Here is an 18,031-nt window from a genome sequence, read left to right on the forward strand (position 1 = left end):
AGTTTAGGTTGAAAAAATGACAAAAATAGCTGATTTTTGAAAAAAATTAACAAAAATAGTCATTTTGAAAAAAGTGGTCAATTTTGGCCGATTGAATACTCCACTGTCAGTTGGGTATCCCAATTTGTATAAGATACTCCACTGGTAGTTGGGTATTTCATATATGGATACTCCACTGCCAGTTGGGTATCTTATATAAAATGGATACTCCACTGACAGTTGGGTATCCCATCGGCCAAAATTGGCCAACTTTTCAGAAATTGATTATTTTTGTCAATTTTGTGTAAAAATAGGCTAAATTTGTCCTTCACCCGTTTATGTTTGAGTTTTGTTTTATATATGAGGGAGTTAGTTAGAATAGAAGAGCAATGGTTCTTTCTGGGAAATAGATTTGGAAGTCTACACAAAAAAAATAGCCATTGATTTGGTAGTTAGGTCTCGTTCATAGGTGTGGGTTGCGTCATGCGTGGCTATTATCATCACACAGTATAAAATATGACTAGTTAAAGCCTAGAAGATAGATTAAAAATAAAGAAAATTTTGAAGTCGGTCGATTAAATTAGGGCCGACCTAATGAAGTGGACTTGCTGGGTTCCAAACAGAGTGTACCCTCCCCTGTCATCATGCACACATCAATTAGATACATGTTACGTCCAACAGGGTCTCCTTTTCCACATTTTCAAATCTAATTAAATTCGTCATTACTTTTTAACCCCTTCAGGCTTCAAGGCTACAGCAATGTGAAAATTGATCCAAATTCCGAAATCTCGAAACACGTATTTCTGGAAATACTTACGTTTTAATTAAACAAACCGAGTTTCATAAAATAAATTTTTTATGGCTTCGGAACTCGATTGTTTGGACGGTTTAATTTATTTGAACAGACTGGAATTTAAATAAGAAAGCATACTCGCTGTACATTTCCATTTTTCGAGTTCTCACCACCAACCTGCTCTTCGATCCCTCTGAACTCAACCATAATCATCAGAAAAATCTCCGGTGATTGAGCTGCCTACAAAATGTCTCAAAGTCAGTCGGAAGAAGAAGAAGAAGAAGAAGAAGAAGACGAGCCAAGACTAAAGTACCAGAGAATGGGAGGCAGTGTGCCGGGGATTTTATCTGCCAACTCAGCTTCATGTATTGCTGTTGCTCAGCGTTTGATCGCTCTCGGTACTCGCGCCGGTTCTGTTCACATTCTTGATTTTCTAGGCAATCAGGTACTAATATTACTATTACTTTTTTTAGTTTTTATTTCTGGTGAATTATTTACTTGTTGTCTCGTGATCACGGAGTTTTAGCCAGTGTTAGAGCATGTCTTTGTTTCGACTACTCTGCGTTAAACTTAAAATGTTGCTCCCAAATACTCTTATGGGGAGTTTGGATCATGAGATTTCAACTAATGGGAATGAGGTTTCAATATATTTTTGTATTGAAATCTCATTCCCATTCCCGTTAACCGGGTTGGAATCCCATGATCCAAACATCAGTTCTTAGTTAAGTGTGAGTCATCATATTTTATTTTTAGGCCGTTTTGTTTTAATTTTGAAGTACAACTGTATCCTTAACAGTTGAAATGAATTTAATCCTATCTATGATATTTAAGGTGTGTCACAACACCTTGGCTGTCAACCTATTGGAGTTGTATGGTTGACAAGAGGTTGACAAAACTTGGCAACTTTCTAAAATGGTTAAAATACATATATAAATACAAAAAGTTTATATCAATAATGTCTTTTTTAGTTTATGAGTCATTTACAATTTTAATTTAAGGGACCACATAGACAACAATTAAAGGTTGCTAATTATTGGAGTTGAATGTTGCCAAGTTGATATAAAATTGAGTGAAAATAAAATATTAATATATATGATGATTTGGCAAAGTTGGCAACTAGCTTGACAACCCCTTATTGGAGATGCTTTTACCACTTGAGTTATCTCATCAGGATAATGTGTGGTTTTTATGATTAGTTGTTTGTTAGGTTAATACATTATATATAGGATTTTATTTTTAAAGTGTTTGTTAATTTGGGATAAAATTACAATAATTTTTGGAAACAGGATTCATGTTCTTCACTTGTTTTGTTTATAGCATGTATGAAGGTTATTCTTAGGAATATTATTAGCTTTCATTTTTTTGGGAAAACCCGTAAATTGGATATTCTTCACTACAATCTCATATTCTCATTGAAGTAACATATTGTCGCTGTTGGTGTTGAAGACGTGTTTAAACCAAATTCATTATTTGTCGAATCCAATCCGTGAGAAGAGTCCAGGCAAGAGATGATATAATGTGGCTTTTTGTCATAATCAAATATATGGATCAGTCTTCCTTTGTTTACTTTTTGCAATAATTTTTGCAATTTATAGATAGGGGTTTATATTATCTTTAGCAGGATTTGGTCCTCTCAAATTGAACTTCATACTATTTCCCAACATCTTACCTACATGTGTTTATTTATAAAATGAAATATTAACCTTGGCTCGGCCAGTTAAAGATGCGATACATACGGGAAAAAGATCCTCCCCAACAAGTACTAAAGGATCATTTAGTTGATATGCCTGATAAGAGTGTATGCAATCCTTCTACAGTTCTACTAGTGTAGAGAGGTATTGCATGCTTACCTTTTTTTCTTAATTGTATTAGTATAGGAAGGTAAAACATGTTATGTACAGAAACACGCAAAAACGGTTGAAATACTTTTGCATAAAATATGGATGAAAACATTTGTATATAAAGTTTGCACGATGATCTGCATTATGTTTAGTATGAACATAAGAACTTAGTGGTAGCAACAAGTGAACAAGAAAGTAGGAACTAGGAAAACATTGTAATAGGGGACACAATTTAGATATATATATATATATATATTTATATATATATTATGATTGAGCTGAGAATCACTGCATCTTGCTTGGTTGCAGAAAGAGAATCAGTTTTGCTGAATATGTTGTGCATCTCTACAAAATGATTGAATATAACTTAATCAGGACACTTAATATCTAGCTTTGTGAAAACAATTACATATAGGAAGACTTTAGAATCTATATATATTCAAAAATTATGTCTAGTTTGTTTTATTTATGCTGATAAATTTAAGTAACAATAAACTACCCCTTTCGGCTTTGCTCATAATTTTTTTGACTTTTTACTGCAAAGGTTAAGCAATTTCCAGCTCATGGGGCTGCTGTCACTGATCTATGCTTTGACATAGAGGGGGAATACATTGCTAGCTGTTCAGATGATGGATCTGTGGTAATAAACAGTCTGTTTACTGATGACAAACTGAAATTCGAATATCATCGTCCAATGAAGGCTATTGCTCTGGATCCAGATTATGCAAGAAATTCCTCCAAAAGATTTATTGTTGGCGGTTTAGCTGGCCATTTGTATTATAATATGAAAAAGTGGATTGGTTATCGTGACCAGGTCTGATCTCCTCTTCTTGCTTGTTCATATATATATCTTGCCAAGGTTGAAAGATTGTTGAATAGGGTTTGCAATGCATTATGCTAAACCAATAGTCATTTCTCTTCTTTTTGTAAGGTTCTTCAATCTGGCGAAGGTCCAATTCATGAAGTGAAGTGGAAAAAAAGTCTGGTTGCTTGGGCTAACAATGAAGGTGTAAAAGTTTATGATACTGTAAATGATCAACATATAACGTATATTGAGAGACCACGTGGAAGCCTACGTCCTACACTTCTGTTTCCTCACCTTGTCTGGCAGGTCAGTTAGAAGATTATCATGTTATATAGGTGACTTAGAGAGTGCAGATTTGCATTGATCCATATATAAATATACAATATCAGAGTTCATAATTGTGAATCGACATTTTCCTTGAGACATGCTATCACTCTGACACTATATGAAATTCTTACGTTTGATTACCATCATTCCAATAAATTCAGGATGATAGTCTATTGGTCATTGGTTGGGGAACATCAGTAAAAATTGCATTGATAAAAAGTAATCAGAGCAGTAGCACCAACAAGACTTATAAGCATATACAGATGTCCAGCATGAACCAGGTGGATATATTGGCATCTTTTCAAAATAGCTATTACATCTCGGGAATCGCGCCCTTTGGAGAGAGTTTGGTTGTTCTAGCTTATATTCCTGAAAAGGAGGGTGAGAAGGAAATTACAAGCAGCAATTCATCACACCAGGTGTTCCTTTATTCCTTTCCCTGTTATAAACTGTTGCGTGCCTCCACTGTTTTCTTCTGCCTATTGAAATTTTCTGCCTTCTTGTAATTTCTATCTGGATACTAGCTCTATCTTGCATAAGTTTTTTTTCAGTCTTCTTCTCCCTTATCATGGATAACAAACAAGTGTTCGGCTGCTTTGAACTCACTTAGATGATACCTAAGCTGTAGTCTTGTCGATGATTTTAGACACATTCCCTTATAACTGGAACCTCATCCGCTGATACTTATGCCAACCTTTTTTTCAGATTAACAATAACCGGACGTGATAAACTAACTTCGACAAACTTTTTGGATACATGTTAGGCGGAGTGAACTTTGTGACAGTTACTACTAGTATATACGGGGCTTACCAAAAGAATGATCTTGGTCAGTTTAAGAATATTTCAATTTGTACTTCCCCAATCTGTCATGTTGGTTATATCACATGATTATCTTGTTACCGAAGTTACCATATTAATCTTCATAGTATTATTATTTCTAGTCATTCTCATATCTACTAATGCAATGAAATCGTACCTTATATCGTATGATCACATTAATCAGAGAGTAGAGCCATGGATTAAATGATCCTGGACCTAGAGGGTAAAGAAGATAAAATTTTCATCTGAAATATCTAAACAAATTCTTTTGCACAGGGAAATGCTCAGAGACCAGAAGTGCGTGTAGTCACCTGGAACAATGATAAGCTTGCAACTGATGCACTGCCTGTACATGGCTTTGAGCATTACAAGGCAAAAGATTATATCCTTGCTCATGCCCCTTTCTCAGGTAAAATTACCTTAAACCATAGTATATGGTTTGCAACTTAGCAGATAACAATTTTAGTAAATGGGGTCCTTTTTATGTAGGTAGCAGCTACACAGGTGGTCAGTGGACAGCTGGCGATGAGCCTTTTTATTATATCGTATCTCCTAAAGATATAATAATTGCAAAGCCTAGGTTAGTCACCCTTTTTGGCACACCACATACATGCCTTTTAAGTCCATTTAATATGTCATCTTCTGCATATTGACAACTACTCTATCATAATTGTTCAGTAGAGAATAATGTACTATAACGATAATGATATCCATGAACTCGGCTTAATTTCTTTTCACTAGACTAGGTTCAATTTATATTCGTTATAGCTATATAGTTAATGGTCAGGATACCGACTTTCCTCAAACCTTATTATCTTAAGATATGGGCCGATTTGTATGTTATGCACTTATTCCTCCTTCCCTCTCACGTAACATCCAACTTCAGGCATGGATAGTGGATCACCTTGAGGCTAACTCTGAGCAATAATCTACAAGCCTGTCTGTGTAAATTGGTTGAGATTTGAAAGGGGTACAACAGGATTGAACTTGAGACATCACTGTGATACCCTGTTATGGGGCCTCCTTTCCTAAAATCTTGAGATAATTGATTAGAATTGGGCCTGAAATGTGTATCAAGCATCTTAGAAATTGCTGTTCAAGTCTTGTGATTAACTTATGATTATAAAACTAATTCAGGTATTTTGTAATTATATTTTTATCATTTTATATGGTCTTGCGTATTCTGGGTAAGCTCTTTGCGGCTTCTGAAGGCCCTTTAACTTTTAAATATTGCAGTTAAATTTTTTTAATTTATGCAAAGGCCCCAGGCTATTTTGATTTTTATATGTTATTGAGGACTTATAGGTAAAACAATGCCGTCATTTGTTTCCTACCTCTTTCAACCAAAAACATTTATTTGACCAGCAAGAATGATTAATGTTGCTTTTTAGGGATGCAGAGGATCACATATCTTGGCTTCTTGAACATGGATGGCACGGGAAAGCTTTAGCAGCAGTTGAAGCAGGAAAAGGAAGCATGCGGCTTCTTGATGAAGTAATTTTCTCTTCTTTTAACTCTTGTTTTGTTTAGGGATCAGGAAAAATATTTCTGTCTCTTTGTAAGATGAGTAGACTTGTGCATCTGTTTCACAAAGGTATACTTCCAGTCTCATGTCTCAAAAAACAGTGCCTTCTTTGACTTCTTGTTAAACGTTGACTATATTTCAGTAGCAGGTAATTATAGTGAAGCACCTTAGTTTTCAAACTAAAAATTAGTATAATGGGGAAATGAAGGTTTTATTGGAAATCCTACATATGTTGCTGTTGTTTTAGTGTGTTACTATTATAAGTGTCTCGTCACATTGAATTCACTGTTCTCCTCAATTATGATTTGTATTTTTACCTTTGTATTTTTACCCAGCTGACTTCCCTTGGTTACTGGTAAATGTGTCACAGCATAATTATTTGCCCTAAACTTCCCTGCACATAATCATTACCGCTTTGCGATTTAATGACATTAAAGGTGCTTAAATTATGGAATGTTACTGTTCTGAAATTTAGGAATTTTCTTAATTTCAAAGGAATTTCAATTTATGCTAAAACTTTGTTTAAAATTTATGGAGCCACGTGTTTCTTTCTCTGTGAATGGAGCAGTCATTAATTATTAATTTTTATTGATTGCACCAATTTTTTCTTTTATGTAATTCTATCCAATTGTTCATAGGTTGGTTCAAAATATCTTGATCATTTGATTGGGGAAAGAAATTATGCTAAAGCTGCATCTTTATGCCCAAAGTTGTTGCAAGGTTCGGCCTCTGCATGGGAGAGGTGCTGTATACCGCTAATTATAATTACTCTGGATATGTTTAAAAATATATTTCAAAGCTGATAAATTTTGCAGATGGGTTTTCCACTTTGCTCATCTGCGGCAGCTTCCTGTTTTAGTTCCTTATGTACCAACAGAAAATCCAAGGTTGCGCAATACTGCATATGAGGTCAATAACCGTAACTTTTTTTAATTTTTCAAGTGGGGTTTCTTGCTTTTCAATAATTTAATTCAAGGCAGTATATTTCTTTGTTATGCACTCAGGTTGCTCTTGTGGCTCTGGCAACAAATATGTCCTTTCATAAGGAACTTTTGTCAACCATTAAAGCCTGGCCTCCTTTAATTTATTCTGCAGTGCCTGTCATTTCAGCTATAGAACCTCAGCTTAATACTTCGTCCATGACTGATGCTCTTAAAGAGGTGGGATGAATGATTATCTGCGCTTTTCAGTATTATGTTCAGTCTTGATGCAACTATATTAAATTACCCTAATTTGCCAGGCATTGGCAGAGATATATGTTATTGATGCACAATACGAGGAAGCCTTTTCACTTTTCGCTGATGTAAGTTTTATGAGTGTGCACCAGTTTTGCATAATACAAAAGGCATCATAATTAAAGATACCCTGTAAACTGAGGAAGTTACTATTCTTAATTTCACAAAGGAGCAGTTGGTATAATCTTATTAATTATTCAAAAAATTTCAGCTTCTGAAGCCGGATTTGTTCGAGTTCATTGAAAAACATAACTTGCATGATACAATTCGTGAAAAGGTAAGTCTCTAAACATATATCTCTAGTTGGGCCTAGGTATTTTTCATATTGTTTTGAAAAATAAGAATGTTATATATTTAATTTTGTTATTTCGCATAGCATCATTGCTTTTTCATTGACAGCAAAAATTGTTATTATGCAAAATAGACTTTAAAACTTTTTCATTTTTTTTTCTTCAGTGGAAAAATTCTTCATGTCACCCTCCTTTCAGGTTGTACAGCTGATGAAAGTAGATTGTAAACGGGCAGTTCAATTATTGATCCAGCAGAGAGAGTCTATTAGTCCAAATGAAGTTGTTTCACAACTAATGGCTACAAAAGATGACTCCAGATACTTTTTACATCAATATCTGCACTCTCTGTTCGAAGATGACCCTCATGCAGGAAAGGATTTCCATGATATGCAGGTATACAAAGAGATTATCATCAAGCCTTAATTTAACATTTTTTTTTCATTTTGAACTTAATGATTATCATGCAAGTGGACAAGTAGGAAGAATACGAAATAGTTCCTCAAGGATCTGATTAGCTTGTGATTGAAAATCATCTACACAGATAGGAGTAAATTCTTGAAATTGTCATGAAAAATAAACTTATGATAGGTAAAAGAGGAAGTCAAACAAGGAATTATGCATTCATCATACATAGTGTTGTTGAAAATTACACGATGGAAGTCATATTTATTGCATAGTCTATTCTATACTAGTGTATGGATTGACCGTTAGACTTGTCTCCGATCTCTGGGGAATAACTGACATGTATAGCATGAACTAGTTGAGTTATTGGGACATTCATGTTACTTTTTAATTTAAATATCTTATCTCTCACAATATAAATTAGTATCTGCTGAACCAGAAACAATTCAGTATTTTGAAACCCCAACAGCATTTTCAGCAATTTGCACTTCACTCCATCTATGCATGTACCGATCTGGTAAATTTTATCACCAAGGAGACCTACCTGCTGCTATAATTATGCAGCTTGGAGTTGAGTCTACCAGTGATCGTACATATGAAGTTAAATCTACCATACACAACATTTTGCATGATTACATTCCAACTATATAAAAAAAGCTAATATCTTTTCTTCATAATTTCTCATTATATGGTCCCCCTTAAAACAAAAAATTAAGACAACACATGCCCCATTTATCATCTACCTCTGTGGTTTGCTGGACCATCTTCAAAGTATGAAGTCTTCATGGTTTTAGGATATCATTTCAAACCAGGTCAATCAGACTTTCTAAAGCATGAGTTGAAACTCCCAACTTTCTTCTATCGTTTAAACTCATAGTAACAAGCAACATAGTTTATTATTTCAAACTACTAAATCCTGTACTATTATTACATATCTTATAACATTCATGTGTAGACTTGGTAAATTTTCAAGCATCAAAATACTCCAAAATGCTATTTTATCTTGTTATCCTTGTTCTTTTCATATTTGTTTAGAATAGTATATTAAGCATGATCCTGGAACAAATTATAATGTGTTATGTACCAAGTCTTATATTGAGCTAATGCAAAGTATAATATGAATTTCTCTAAAACAATTCATTAGAACTTCTCAGTAAATTTACTTGTTTTCATGATAAATTTCCAATCTTCCGTCTTTCACACTGTAGTTGCTTTCCTGTGGATTTCCACAGAAATAAGCGAAGTGAGAGGGTTTCGGCTTGTATGATCCCCTATACCCGTCCTTCATATGATACCTTTTTAAAGCATCTTTACCTTGTGGTAATTTAAGTGTAAGATATAGTCCACCACCTTCTTATTATGTGCTTCTCTTAATTGATTGTCCACAAATACATACATATATGTACTTTAACTCACTAATTAATCGAAAAGACGGCTTCTTGTTTCTCACCTGAAAAAATATCAGACGGATAGACTTTAAAGTTATGTTCTTTCTCTCATTATCAAAGTCTATATTCTTTTGTTTTGTACTATTGAACTCATCAACATGCAGACATAAATTATTATCAAGCACGCAGACATAAGTTCTTATCAAGCACATATACATAAGTTCTCATCAAACACCTTCCACCATATCATCCCAATACACTGGCTTGTAACTATATCTTATATTATTTAATATTTTAATTAGCCTGAAAAATTTAAACTTCGAGATACATAGCGAAATTCAAATATTTGTTTTAGAAAAATGGAAGTTGAGAATGAAAGACAAACTATTTATTCAAAAAATAAAAGTTCTAACCGTCTCTTCCCATTTGTGCTTAAGCTTCTAGATCTTTCTGCAACGGTACCAACATCTTCTAACGTCTCCTTCTTTTATCCTAAAAATTCATGTACCCTTAGGTTTTGTGGTATCTATAATAAACTATTTGTTGGCTACTAATTTAACAAGTTTTATTATGTAATGCATTTAACAAATCATGTAACTATCATACTAGCATAGATCATTAGTTATTTGTTTATTTAGCTATTGATGCACTATAATATATTTTATTTCCACCTAATGACTGCTGTAGGTTGAGCTTTATGCGGACCATGATCCGAAGGTGCTGCTTCGTTTTCTACGGAATTGTCAGCATTATAAGCTCATGAAGGTTAGCTGTCTAATTGTCTGCAAAAAACAATCTCCTAAATGAGTTTTTTCCGCATTGCTTTTCCTAAGAACTCAGTTTCAGGCTTATGAAATATGTGTTAGCAGAGGTCTGCTGAGGGAGCAAGTTTACATTCTTCGAAGAATGGGAAATCCCAAACAGGCCCTTGTAGTTATTATAAGTGAACTACGGGATATAAAACAGGTATTTCATGAGTTCTTGAAGCTTCATTGTTATTTGACTTATCTAATATCATCAAAAATTTAGTCGACTGATCATTGCATAATAAATTGCAGGCCATAGAGTTTGTTAGTATGCAACATGATGATGAAATGTGGGAAGAGTTGATCAGGCAATGTATTGACAGGCCTGAAATGGTAGAATGTTGTATATATAATTTATCAGTTAACTGCAAATTTTTTGCTATGCATATGTGATTAATCATTTTGCACAGATCTCATTTTCTTTTTCTTAATGGTAGGTAGGGGTGTTGCTGGAGCATACCGTTGGCAATCTTGATCCCCTCTATATTATAAATATTGTTCCCAATGGCTTGGAGATTCCTCGGTCAGTTGGAACAAAGATATTTGTTTTTTTTGAATTTTATTACTTTATGTCCTTTGATTTCAGTTATGGACTTCAATTTTTTGTGACTTCTGTATATTTTCTACATCTATGTTCAGTTTAGAGTATGATACGATCATATTGCAGTTACATGTTGCCTTAGTTGCTTGATATTTCCCCAAGGAATTCAGAGATTTCCATGTACTGCAACCTACTTCTTCTACAAACAGTATTCTTGTTCTCTTCACATTTAAGGTCATCATGGCTGGTCTGAGCAGTGGAATCACAAAAACTCTATGTTCATTGATATTTCTTTAATCGGATGTGCCTTTTAACAACATTGATCACGCCATTTTGACTAGGTACCCATAGCTACCCAAATGTTAAAATGATTTTCTAAGATCAAAGATAAAATGTTTAATATATCAAGTGAATCAATATAGAAATATTTTTTTTCTATATTTTAAAAATGCTCACAGCCTCACACACTATCTGTTATGAAGTATAAGCCTCTCTGTATATACAGGGAGAATGGGTAACCATCTGATAGAAGTCTTTTTGATGTGATGATTATGCCTTTACTGCTATGTTTATTACAATACTAGTATTAGTGCATTACTCTTTTAACAGGGATCAGTGTAGAGTGGCACTTCAATGTAATAAACTATTTTGCCTCACTGGAACCTATGTTAGGTCATTATAATACCCCAGCCAAAGCTACTGTCATTATCGTGCGCATCGGAACATGTATATATGTTGCATATATGTACTTGTTAGAAGTTTCTCTTCTGTATCCAAGTACAAATTAGAAAACTATAATGGTTTATACTTTTTACCTGGATTTTGTTTTCTATCAGGCTAAGGGATCGTTTAGTCAAAATCATAACAGACTACAGGACTGAAACTTCTCTTAGGCATGGGTGTAATAATATACTTAAGGTACTTGATTCTTCTGTTGTGCGCTATCCCCTTTTACGAATATCCCCTACACATTAACACAGAATTCTGGGCATTGATACCTGCTAATTAGGTTTGTATACTTTGACCTTAATTTTAATCTGCCAAAATGCAGGCTGATATTATTAACCTATTAATTAAATACTATGAGGATGCAAGACGTGCCATCTACATGAGCAATGAAGAAGATGAAGTGCGTTCTAAAAGGGATGACAATACAACGTCCCAATTAATGGAAAGATCAATGAACATGAAAACCATGGGTATAAAGACAAAAACTAGGGCAGGCGGAAGATGCTGTGTGTGTTTTGATCCCTTCTCCATTCAGAATGTCTCAAAAATCATTGCATTCTACTGTTGTCATGCATATCACATGACATGCCTTATGGATTCTGCTAATACAGCTGATGACAAGAAAACACCAGAAGCTATTTCCCACGACGGTGCATGGTATTATGAGTACGACGACAGTGTCCTTGAAAATGTTGATGACAATAATGTTGCCAGTTCAGGTTCCCCACAGATGCGATGTATATTGTGTACCACAGCCTCTACTAAAGTACATTGAGTTTACGTATTCTATTCTTGTGTGTGTGTGTGACGGTGTTGTAATTTTATTAGTTGATTGAGGGCAAGTATATTGGTTGATTTAGAAGTTATCTTTCTGGGTGAGGTTTCTTGTAAAAATTGCAGCGCGTGTGAATATTGTTTACAGAGGTGAACATTCCCCCCCTTGGACAATATCTTTTGAATTCCCAAAGTAGAGGGGGCTTGTATTTTTCTTTGCAGACTGCAGGTTGCAACTTGAACTAATTTAATAAACCATTATTCATATTGATTATGTATTTCTGTAGCCTGGTTCATGAAACTGTTAACTTTAAATCTTAAATACTTGATACACTTTAAGGATTAAGTATCATCTTGATCGAGGTAGTTTACCAGTCTAAAGTTACTTTAAGTGAACAGGAAAAGAAGCCCATTGTTGATTCTAGGATTATTGATCAAGCTTTATATAATTCTTGATTCTTGACTACACCCCAAAAATAAAGACCAAACAACCGAACACTTACATGCTAAAGTGTGATACGTTTTGTTCTTATTAAATGCGACTGAAATAGTTTAAATTAACGAAAATATTAATTTTTTAAGTCAGTTTGTTATTTTACTATCTTTCAAAAATATTTGCAAAGATATGATTTTTAATAAAAAATAACACCTTCTTTAACATTTTCAGAAAAATAACTGTTTTTTATTAGCAATTGAGGTTGTATTCTAGATTGTATCCGGTTGCAAAATCGTATTTTACGAAAAGTTTCGAAAAAATGTATTTTTCCAAATAAAAACTATAAAAAACCTTTTTTTGCAAAAAAAAAAGAAGAAGCTTGAAGAATTCATATTTTTCAAAAGATTCAAAAAAATTATTCATTCTTAACCACAAAAATTTATATTCTAAACGATATATATTCATAAATAAATACAAATAATTTGACCCAGCACAGTAGGTTCCAAGTTATACTTTATGACCCAGTGATAGCTCTCATTTGACCCTAAAAGGCCCAATTATCTATGCCTTTAAAAAGGCCCAATAGGCTTTTCAATCCCTCCACAGCCCATACTCCACTATCTTTCTCTACCAGAATCAAGTCTACACAAAATGAGCATTTTTGTTTGAGCAGTTGAATTGAGTCCCAAAATGTTGAGGCTAAAGCGACTGACTTGGATCAAACCCACCATTCACTCACCACTCCTCAATTCTCCTTTAGCTGCTTCTAATCCCTCTCAATGGACCCCACTTCGCTTCTTCGATTTTTACAAGGTTATGCCTCTAAACCTCCATAAATTAATACTCTCGGGATCGAAAAATTTTATTCATTTATCGAGATTAAAAATATACATTCGCGAAGTTTAAATGTATTTATTAATTAGGATATAATATAACTATTACACTATTTTTTTTAGTTTGTTTGTGAAATTATGTCTTACTTAATTGATGTATGTTATATTGTTATATTGTATTGAGTAATGATGAAATTATATGTGATTGTAGCTTGGCAACAAGGAGGAGATCGAGAAAGAACGAGCTAGGCTGTACGATTCGTAAACCTGGTTATTTTTTGTTTTTTTAGTGGTGCTTGTACAGATTGTGAATGTGTTTAAGATGTTTGTGTATTTGTAATTTAGGGCAGTAACGATGAGATGAATCGAGGTTACTTTGCCAATATTTCCGAGCTCAAGAAACACGGTGGCAAGGTTCCGTTTGCTTGTTTTTTTTTGGGGATGATTGATACTTTTCTATTTTGGATATCCATGAATTGTTATTTATAAATTATTATTGTATTTTGTGTAGATTTCTGAGGCAAATAAAATTATAATTCCAGCAATGGCAGCTCTGAAGTTTCCTGCCTTGGATGTGACATACCCGAATGGTACGAAACTGTCGTTGCCAACCGTGTTTAGTGCCAATGGAGTTGATACCAGCACCATGACTGTGCCAAAGGCATCTTTGATGTGTCTTTCGTTCCGTGCTAGTTCACAGGTTCGACAGTTTAGGGAATGATTCAGAATGTTTTTTCTTCTTTTTTAGTTGGTAAACATACGTATAATGTAATCTATGCATGTTATATTAAAGTATCTACCATCCACTCCTTTTGTTTACGTTTAAGAATAGATTAAGTCTTCCTTGCCTTGCCAATTTTCTCAGCACTAGACTTGCAGCTGTAGGTTCATAACTTTCCCCGGTATATCCTTAATAAAAATTACTTAATTCTTTAGTCGAATGTGGAAACTCCATATGCGCTAATTGGATATGAAGTTCTATAGTTATTTTCAGCTTTTAACTAACACTGTTTATCATGTAAAGACAATACAAGTCCTTACAATGCTTTAATATGCTTTAACGGTTTAACGAAGGAGTTTTATTAGTTAAACAGTTCTGAAAGTGTCTTAAATTGTGGATTTTCCCCCATCTTGATCATATGATTGGTGGTGGAATCATTATAGCTTCAACAATATCATGATGCCATCTTTTTATTGTTTTTTTGCTAAGCAAAAGTGCGTTTTCCGGGAGTCAAACCGGGGTCTATTGCTTGGAAACCATCTTTTCATTGTTAACCATAAAAAGCTTACATTTCCCTAGTTTCCTTCAAGTCTTTGATGATCATGAGTTTTTTTTTATTAAACTATATTTAGGAGGGAAGATGGCTTTATTTTGTTTACTAAATCTTTTGATGATAAAAAAAATGTTTGGGCAAATTGTAGCATGACATATATATATATATATATATAGATATATATAAATATATTCTATTGAAATTGAGCCCATGGCATCTCGGTTATCTGAGAAGTTTCTAAATTCTTTGACAGACAATGGTAAATACTTGGACCATGCCCTTTCTTGATGCATTTAGCAATTCGAAGGCAGTTCAGTTATACGAGGTATGTTAACGTTCTTATTTAAAATTTATGGCAGTTTGCACATGTACTTTCTACTTTTACTAATTACTAATTAACCCTTTGTTCCAGCCATGCGAAGAGTGAATAATCGCAATCTAACTTCTTAGTAGAACTATGCACATCACCATCTGATAAATATGTGCACAGCTGATTTGCAATTTAAGTTCGGCTTTTAGAGGATGGATCTGTTGAAACAATAATATCCGATACTGGTTTCCTGACATTCTAGTAATGCGGATATATTGATTAGTTCGATACAAATAACCTAATTATCTATCTTCAAGTAATTGCACTTTGATTATTGTCCCGAGTCTATTGTTATTTCATATGATGTTGAGCAAAAAATTTAAAAATTAATTTCGATTGAACTTAAATTTTTTATTAAGGGATTAATGTTATTGTAATTTTCAAAGAAGTTTCATTTGACTAGATATGTAGATTACAAAGGATATTCTAGATATTAATAATACTGTAATTAAAGAAATTGTTTATATTATTTAATATGGTAGTTGATTATTATTAGGAAATAAATACTGATCAGGTGAAGTTTTCCTCGTTACACCTAATTAACTTCATAAACCACTCTTAGAAGATCACCCTAATTATCATGGTGGAAAAATCTGTTTTTTGCCAAGTCAAATGAAAATATCTTAACATGGTTAATTGTTTATGTGCTGAGTTTAATTTTAATTTTATAGGAATAATGCATGAAATTAATCTACTTTTTCTTAATTATCTATACATGTATGGAAATTTATGTGAAACAACTTTATACTTTGAAGTTTAATTATATAATATTATATTATGTTTGTTCAGTACAAGTACATGGTTACTTGTAATGTATATTAACAAGTTTGTTCCACTTTTAGGTTTCCTTCATAGACTCTTGGCTACTAACACGCAGTCCTGTAAAGAAATTACTACTTCGTATAATGAGAAAACCTGACCCCGAAGAAAAGAAGGATATGCTGCAGAGGCAGATTGTTTATTTCTTCGGTGACCATTATTACTTCAGAAAGGATCTCAAGATATTAAACCTTCTTACAGGGTACCAACTTGTTGTTTTTCTTTCCATTCCATTTTAATTAAACTGGTTTGATAATATTGCTGAGTTACCTTTTGAGGTCAGTTGGTAAACATCTACACTGTTGTCTTTCATCAGGTATATATTCTTGCTTGACAAATTTGGTAGAATACGGTGGCAAGGTTCAGGAGTTGCATCAAAAGAAGAGTTGACGTCTCTTTTTTCTTGCACATCGCTTTTATTAGAAGAGAATTGAGATCAGCGTGGTGTCGCTGGGGACACATTCGATATGTAATAATAAAGTCTAAAGATTTTGCCTTATCTCCATTTTTAGAAGGCCATACATTTAAATTTATGTTGTAGTCTTTCTTCTAATTTGATTTGAATCTTGGGAGGTATTTTAGTTCTTCATGTAGAGAGCATGTAACCCAAGAACTCTGACCAGGGCCAGAGGGAACAGTCGACAGCTTTTAACTGGTATTTTTGTGCAATATCAGTTTAACTTTGTATTTTTGTATGCATACTGCTACATTATATATTTAAAGCGTATGAAGGTGCAGTTGACACCTTTCTAATTACATCTCATATATAAAAACTAAAAAAACTGTATAGGAAGTACATATACACATGTAAATATGATTGTAGTTAAATACTGTTGCATCACATTGCTTGAGTTTAAGTTTGGCAATCCATTGGGGCCGGCAGCGTTTAATTGGCTTAACAAAAAGCCACATTTTTCCATAGATGAATCTTAGCAAAAGCACACCGATACCCAGCGGAAGCCAAGCAGCCCCGTCGCCATCTGCTCAAGCGCCCCAAAACAACAGTATTTGCTCGTAAACTCCTGTATGATATAAATACACTATCTACCGTATATAAAAATATACATGATATACAACGAATCACAACCTTTATATTATTATCACAATCAATATCAATATATACAAAAAATCTCACGATCATACTTAGATTTCCCCAACACAAGTGTCTCCCACACTGTTGCCTATATTCTACCCAATACAAGCAATATGATATCACCCCATATATGTTCACAACTGAATGCCTAACGTATAAATCGATCAACCATAAATTTGAACTCTAATGCAGTTTTATAACTGTCGGGCAGTTTATAAAACTGTCCCATGCCTTGCGACTGTCCCCTTAAGTGCTTGCCACTTGTACCCCTATTATTTTTCAGTTTCCCTTATCATCCAAATGCTATGACTCCTCATAACCGTCAATAACCGTCACCAAGTGATTTGCTACTCACACACTAGTTGTTGCTAAGACTGTCGCCAGCAGACTCGGCAGAGCGAGTAGCCCCAGTAACCCCAGCAAATCAGGCTGCGCGCACAGCTGTTGCCGACTAAGAGTCGCCATGCTCAGTCGTCTTGGCAATCGCCGAGCGGCGTCTCATCCAAATCAGGTTCCCCGACTCATGCGCAACCAAAAAGTCTTACAAACCCTCCCGCACCACTTGAGTCAATATTCTCATTAACTTAAGTTTTGCCTCAACTTCATGACCATCTTCAATTTTGCCTTCACCATGTCAACAACCCAGTCAAGCGTCTCAATGCTAGCTCTCCTTAGAGGCCATGATGTCGCTGCCAATTTTGTGAAGTCACCCCACTAACTCGTACAATGCAAACAACCAAATCAGTGCTTTTGCTTGCCTCCCACCTGCCTGACTTTGTTACCCATCATCCAAGAACTCGTCACCTATTCTCCAAACAATTAATCCAACCTGGGCGCTGGGCGCCTAATTGTGCAGACTCCTTAGGCTCGCCTTCTAGCCTCCAACAAATGCTTACTCCGTTTCGAACAATACCCCCACACTTGGAGCATCATCAACAACCTGCACAACATT

General features: G+C 34.3%; 2 protein-coding genes across 5 annotated transcripts; both read left to right on the forward strand.

Moving 5' to 3' along the window:
- The first annotated feature begins 1,006 nt into the window (after positions 1–1,006).
- On the forward strand, positions 1,007–12,528 carry LOC141689978 (vacuolar protein sorting-associated protein 41 homolog). Of its 3 annotated transcripts, XR_012562628.1 has the most exons (20): positions 1,007–1,217; positions 3,158–3,427; positions 3,545–3,724; positions 3,907–4,164; positions 4,841–4,973; positions 5,054–5,144; positions 5,956–6,058; positions 6,728–6,831; positions 6,905–6,998; positions 7,094–7,249; positions 7,330–7,392; positions 7,536–7,601; positions 7,813–8,007; positions 10,092–10,169; positions 10,251–10,370; positions 10,463–10,543; positions 10,648–10,733; positions 10,878–11,092; positions 11,588–11,669; positions 11,803–11,856. XR_012562628.1 is itself a non-coding variant. In XM_074494534.1 (19 exons), the coding sequence occupies exons 1-19, from the start codon at positions 1,020–1,022 to the stop codon at positions 12,253–12,255; spliced, it is 2,811 nt and encodes a 936-aa protein (XP_074350635.1). In that variant the 5' UTR covers positions 1,007–1,019; the 3' UTR covers positions 12,256–12,528. The 3 variants fall into 3 exon arrangements, 2 of the variants coding, with proteins under 2 accessions (XP_074350635.1, XP_074350636.1); XM_074494534.1 differs by lacking the exon at positions 10,878–11,092 and having other exon boundaries at positions 11,803–12,528; XM_074494535.1 differs by lacking the exon at positions 10,878–11,092 and having other exon boundaries at positions 4,853–4,973; positions 11,803–12,528.
- Positions 12,529–13,318: 790 nt separating this feature from the next.
- Positions 13,319–16,742, forward strand: LOC141693847 (uncharacterized). 2 transcript variants are annotated; one of them, XM_074499025.1, is made up of 7 exons: positions 13,319–13,503; positions 13,735–13,775; positions 13,874–13,937; positions 14,035–14,223; positions 15,051–15,122; positions 16,010–16,188; positions 16,303–16,742. In XM_074499025.1, exons 1-7 carry the CDS (start codon positions 13,381–13,383, stop codon positions 16,418–16,420), a joined length of 786 nt encoding a protein of 261 aa, XP_074355126.1. In that variant the 5' UTR covers positions 13,319–13,380; the 3' UTR covers positions 16,421–16,742. The 2 variants fall into 2 exon arrangements, with proteins under 2 accessions (XP_074355126.1, XP_074355127.1); XM_074499026.1 differs by having other exon boundaries at positions 13,407–13,503; positions 13,869–13,937.
- The last annotated feature ends 1,289 nt before the right edge of the window (positions 16,743–18,031 follow it).

The sequence above is a fragment of the Apium graveolens genome, chromosome 10, assembly GCF_009905375.1.
Source record: "Apium graveolens cultivar Ventura chromosome 10, ASM990537v1, whole genome shotgun sequence".
Taxonomy (NCBI): domain Eukaryota; kingdom Viridiplantae; phylum Streptophyta; class Magnoliopsida; order Apiales; family Apiaceae; genus Apium; species Apium graveolens.

Excerpts from the sequence above, each read along its gene's own strand:
- LOC141689978 (XM_074494534.1), top strand. The coding sequence starts at position 1,020 with ATGTCTCAAAGTCAGTCGGAAGAAGAAGAAGAAGAAGAAGAAGAAGAC. Across the intron at positions 3,428-3,544 it reads GGATTGGTTATCGTGACCAG|GTTCTTCAATCTGGCGAAGG; the intron begins GTCTGATCTCCT and ends TCTTTTTGTAAG. Across the intron at positions 5,145-5,955 it reads ATAATAATTGCAAAGCCTAG|GGATGCAGAGGATCACATAT; the intron begins GTTAGTCACCCT and ends GTTGCTTTTTAG.
- LOC141693847 (XM_074499025.1), top strand. The coding sequence starts at position 13,381 with ATGTTGAGGCTAAAGCGACTGACTTGGATCAAACCCACCATTCACTCA. Across the intron at positions 13,776-13,873 it reads GAGAAAGAACGAGCTAGGCT|TAACGATGAGATGAATCGAG; the intron begins GTACGATTCGTA and ends AATTTAGGGCAG. Across the intron at positions 15,123-16,009 it reads AGGCAGTTCAGTTATACGAG|GTTTCCTTCATAGACTCTTG; the intron begins GTATGTTAACGT and ends TTCCACTTTTAG.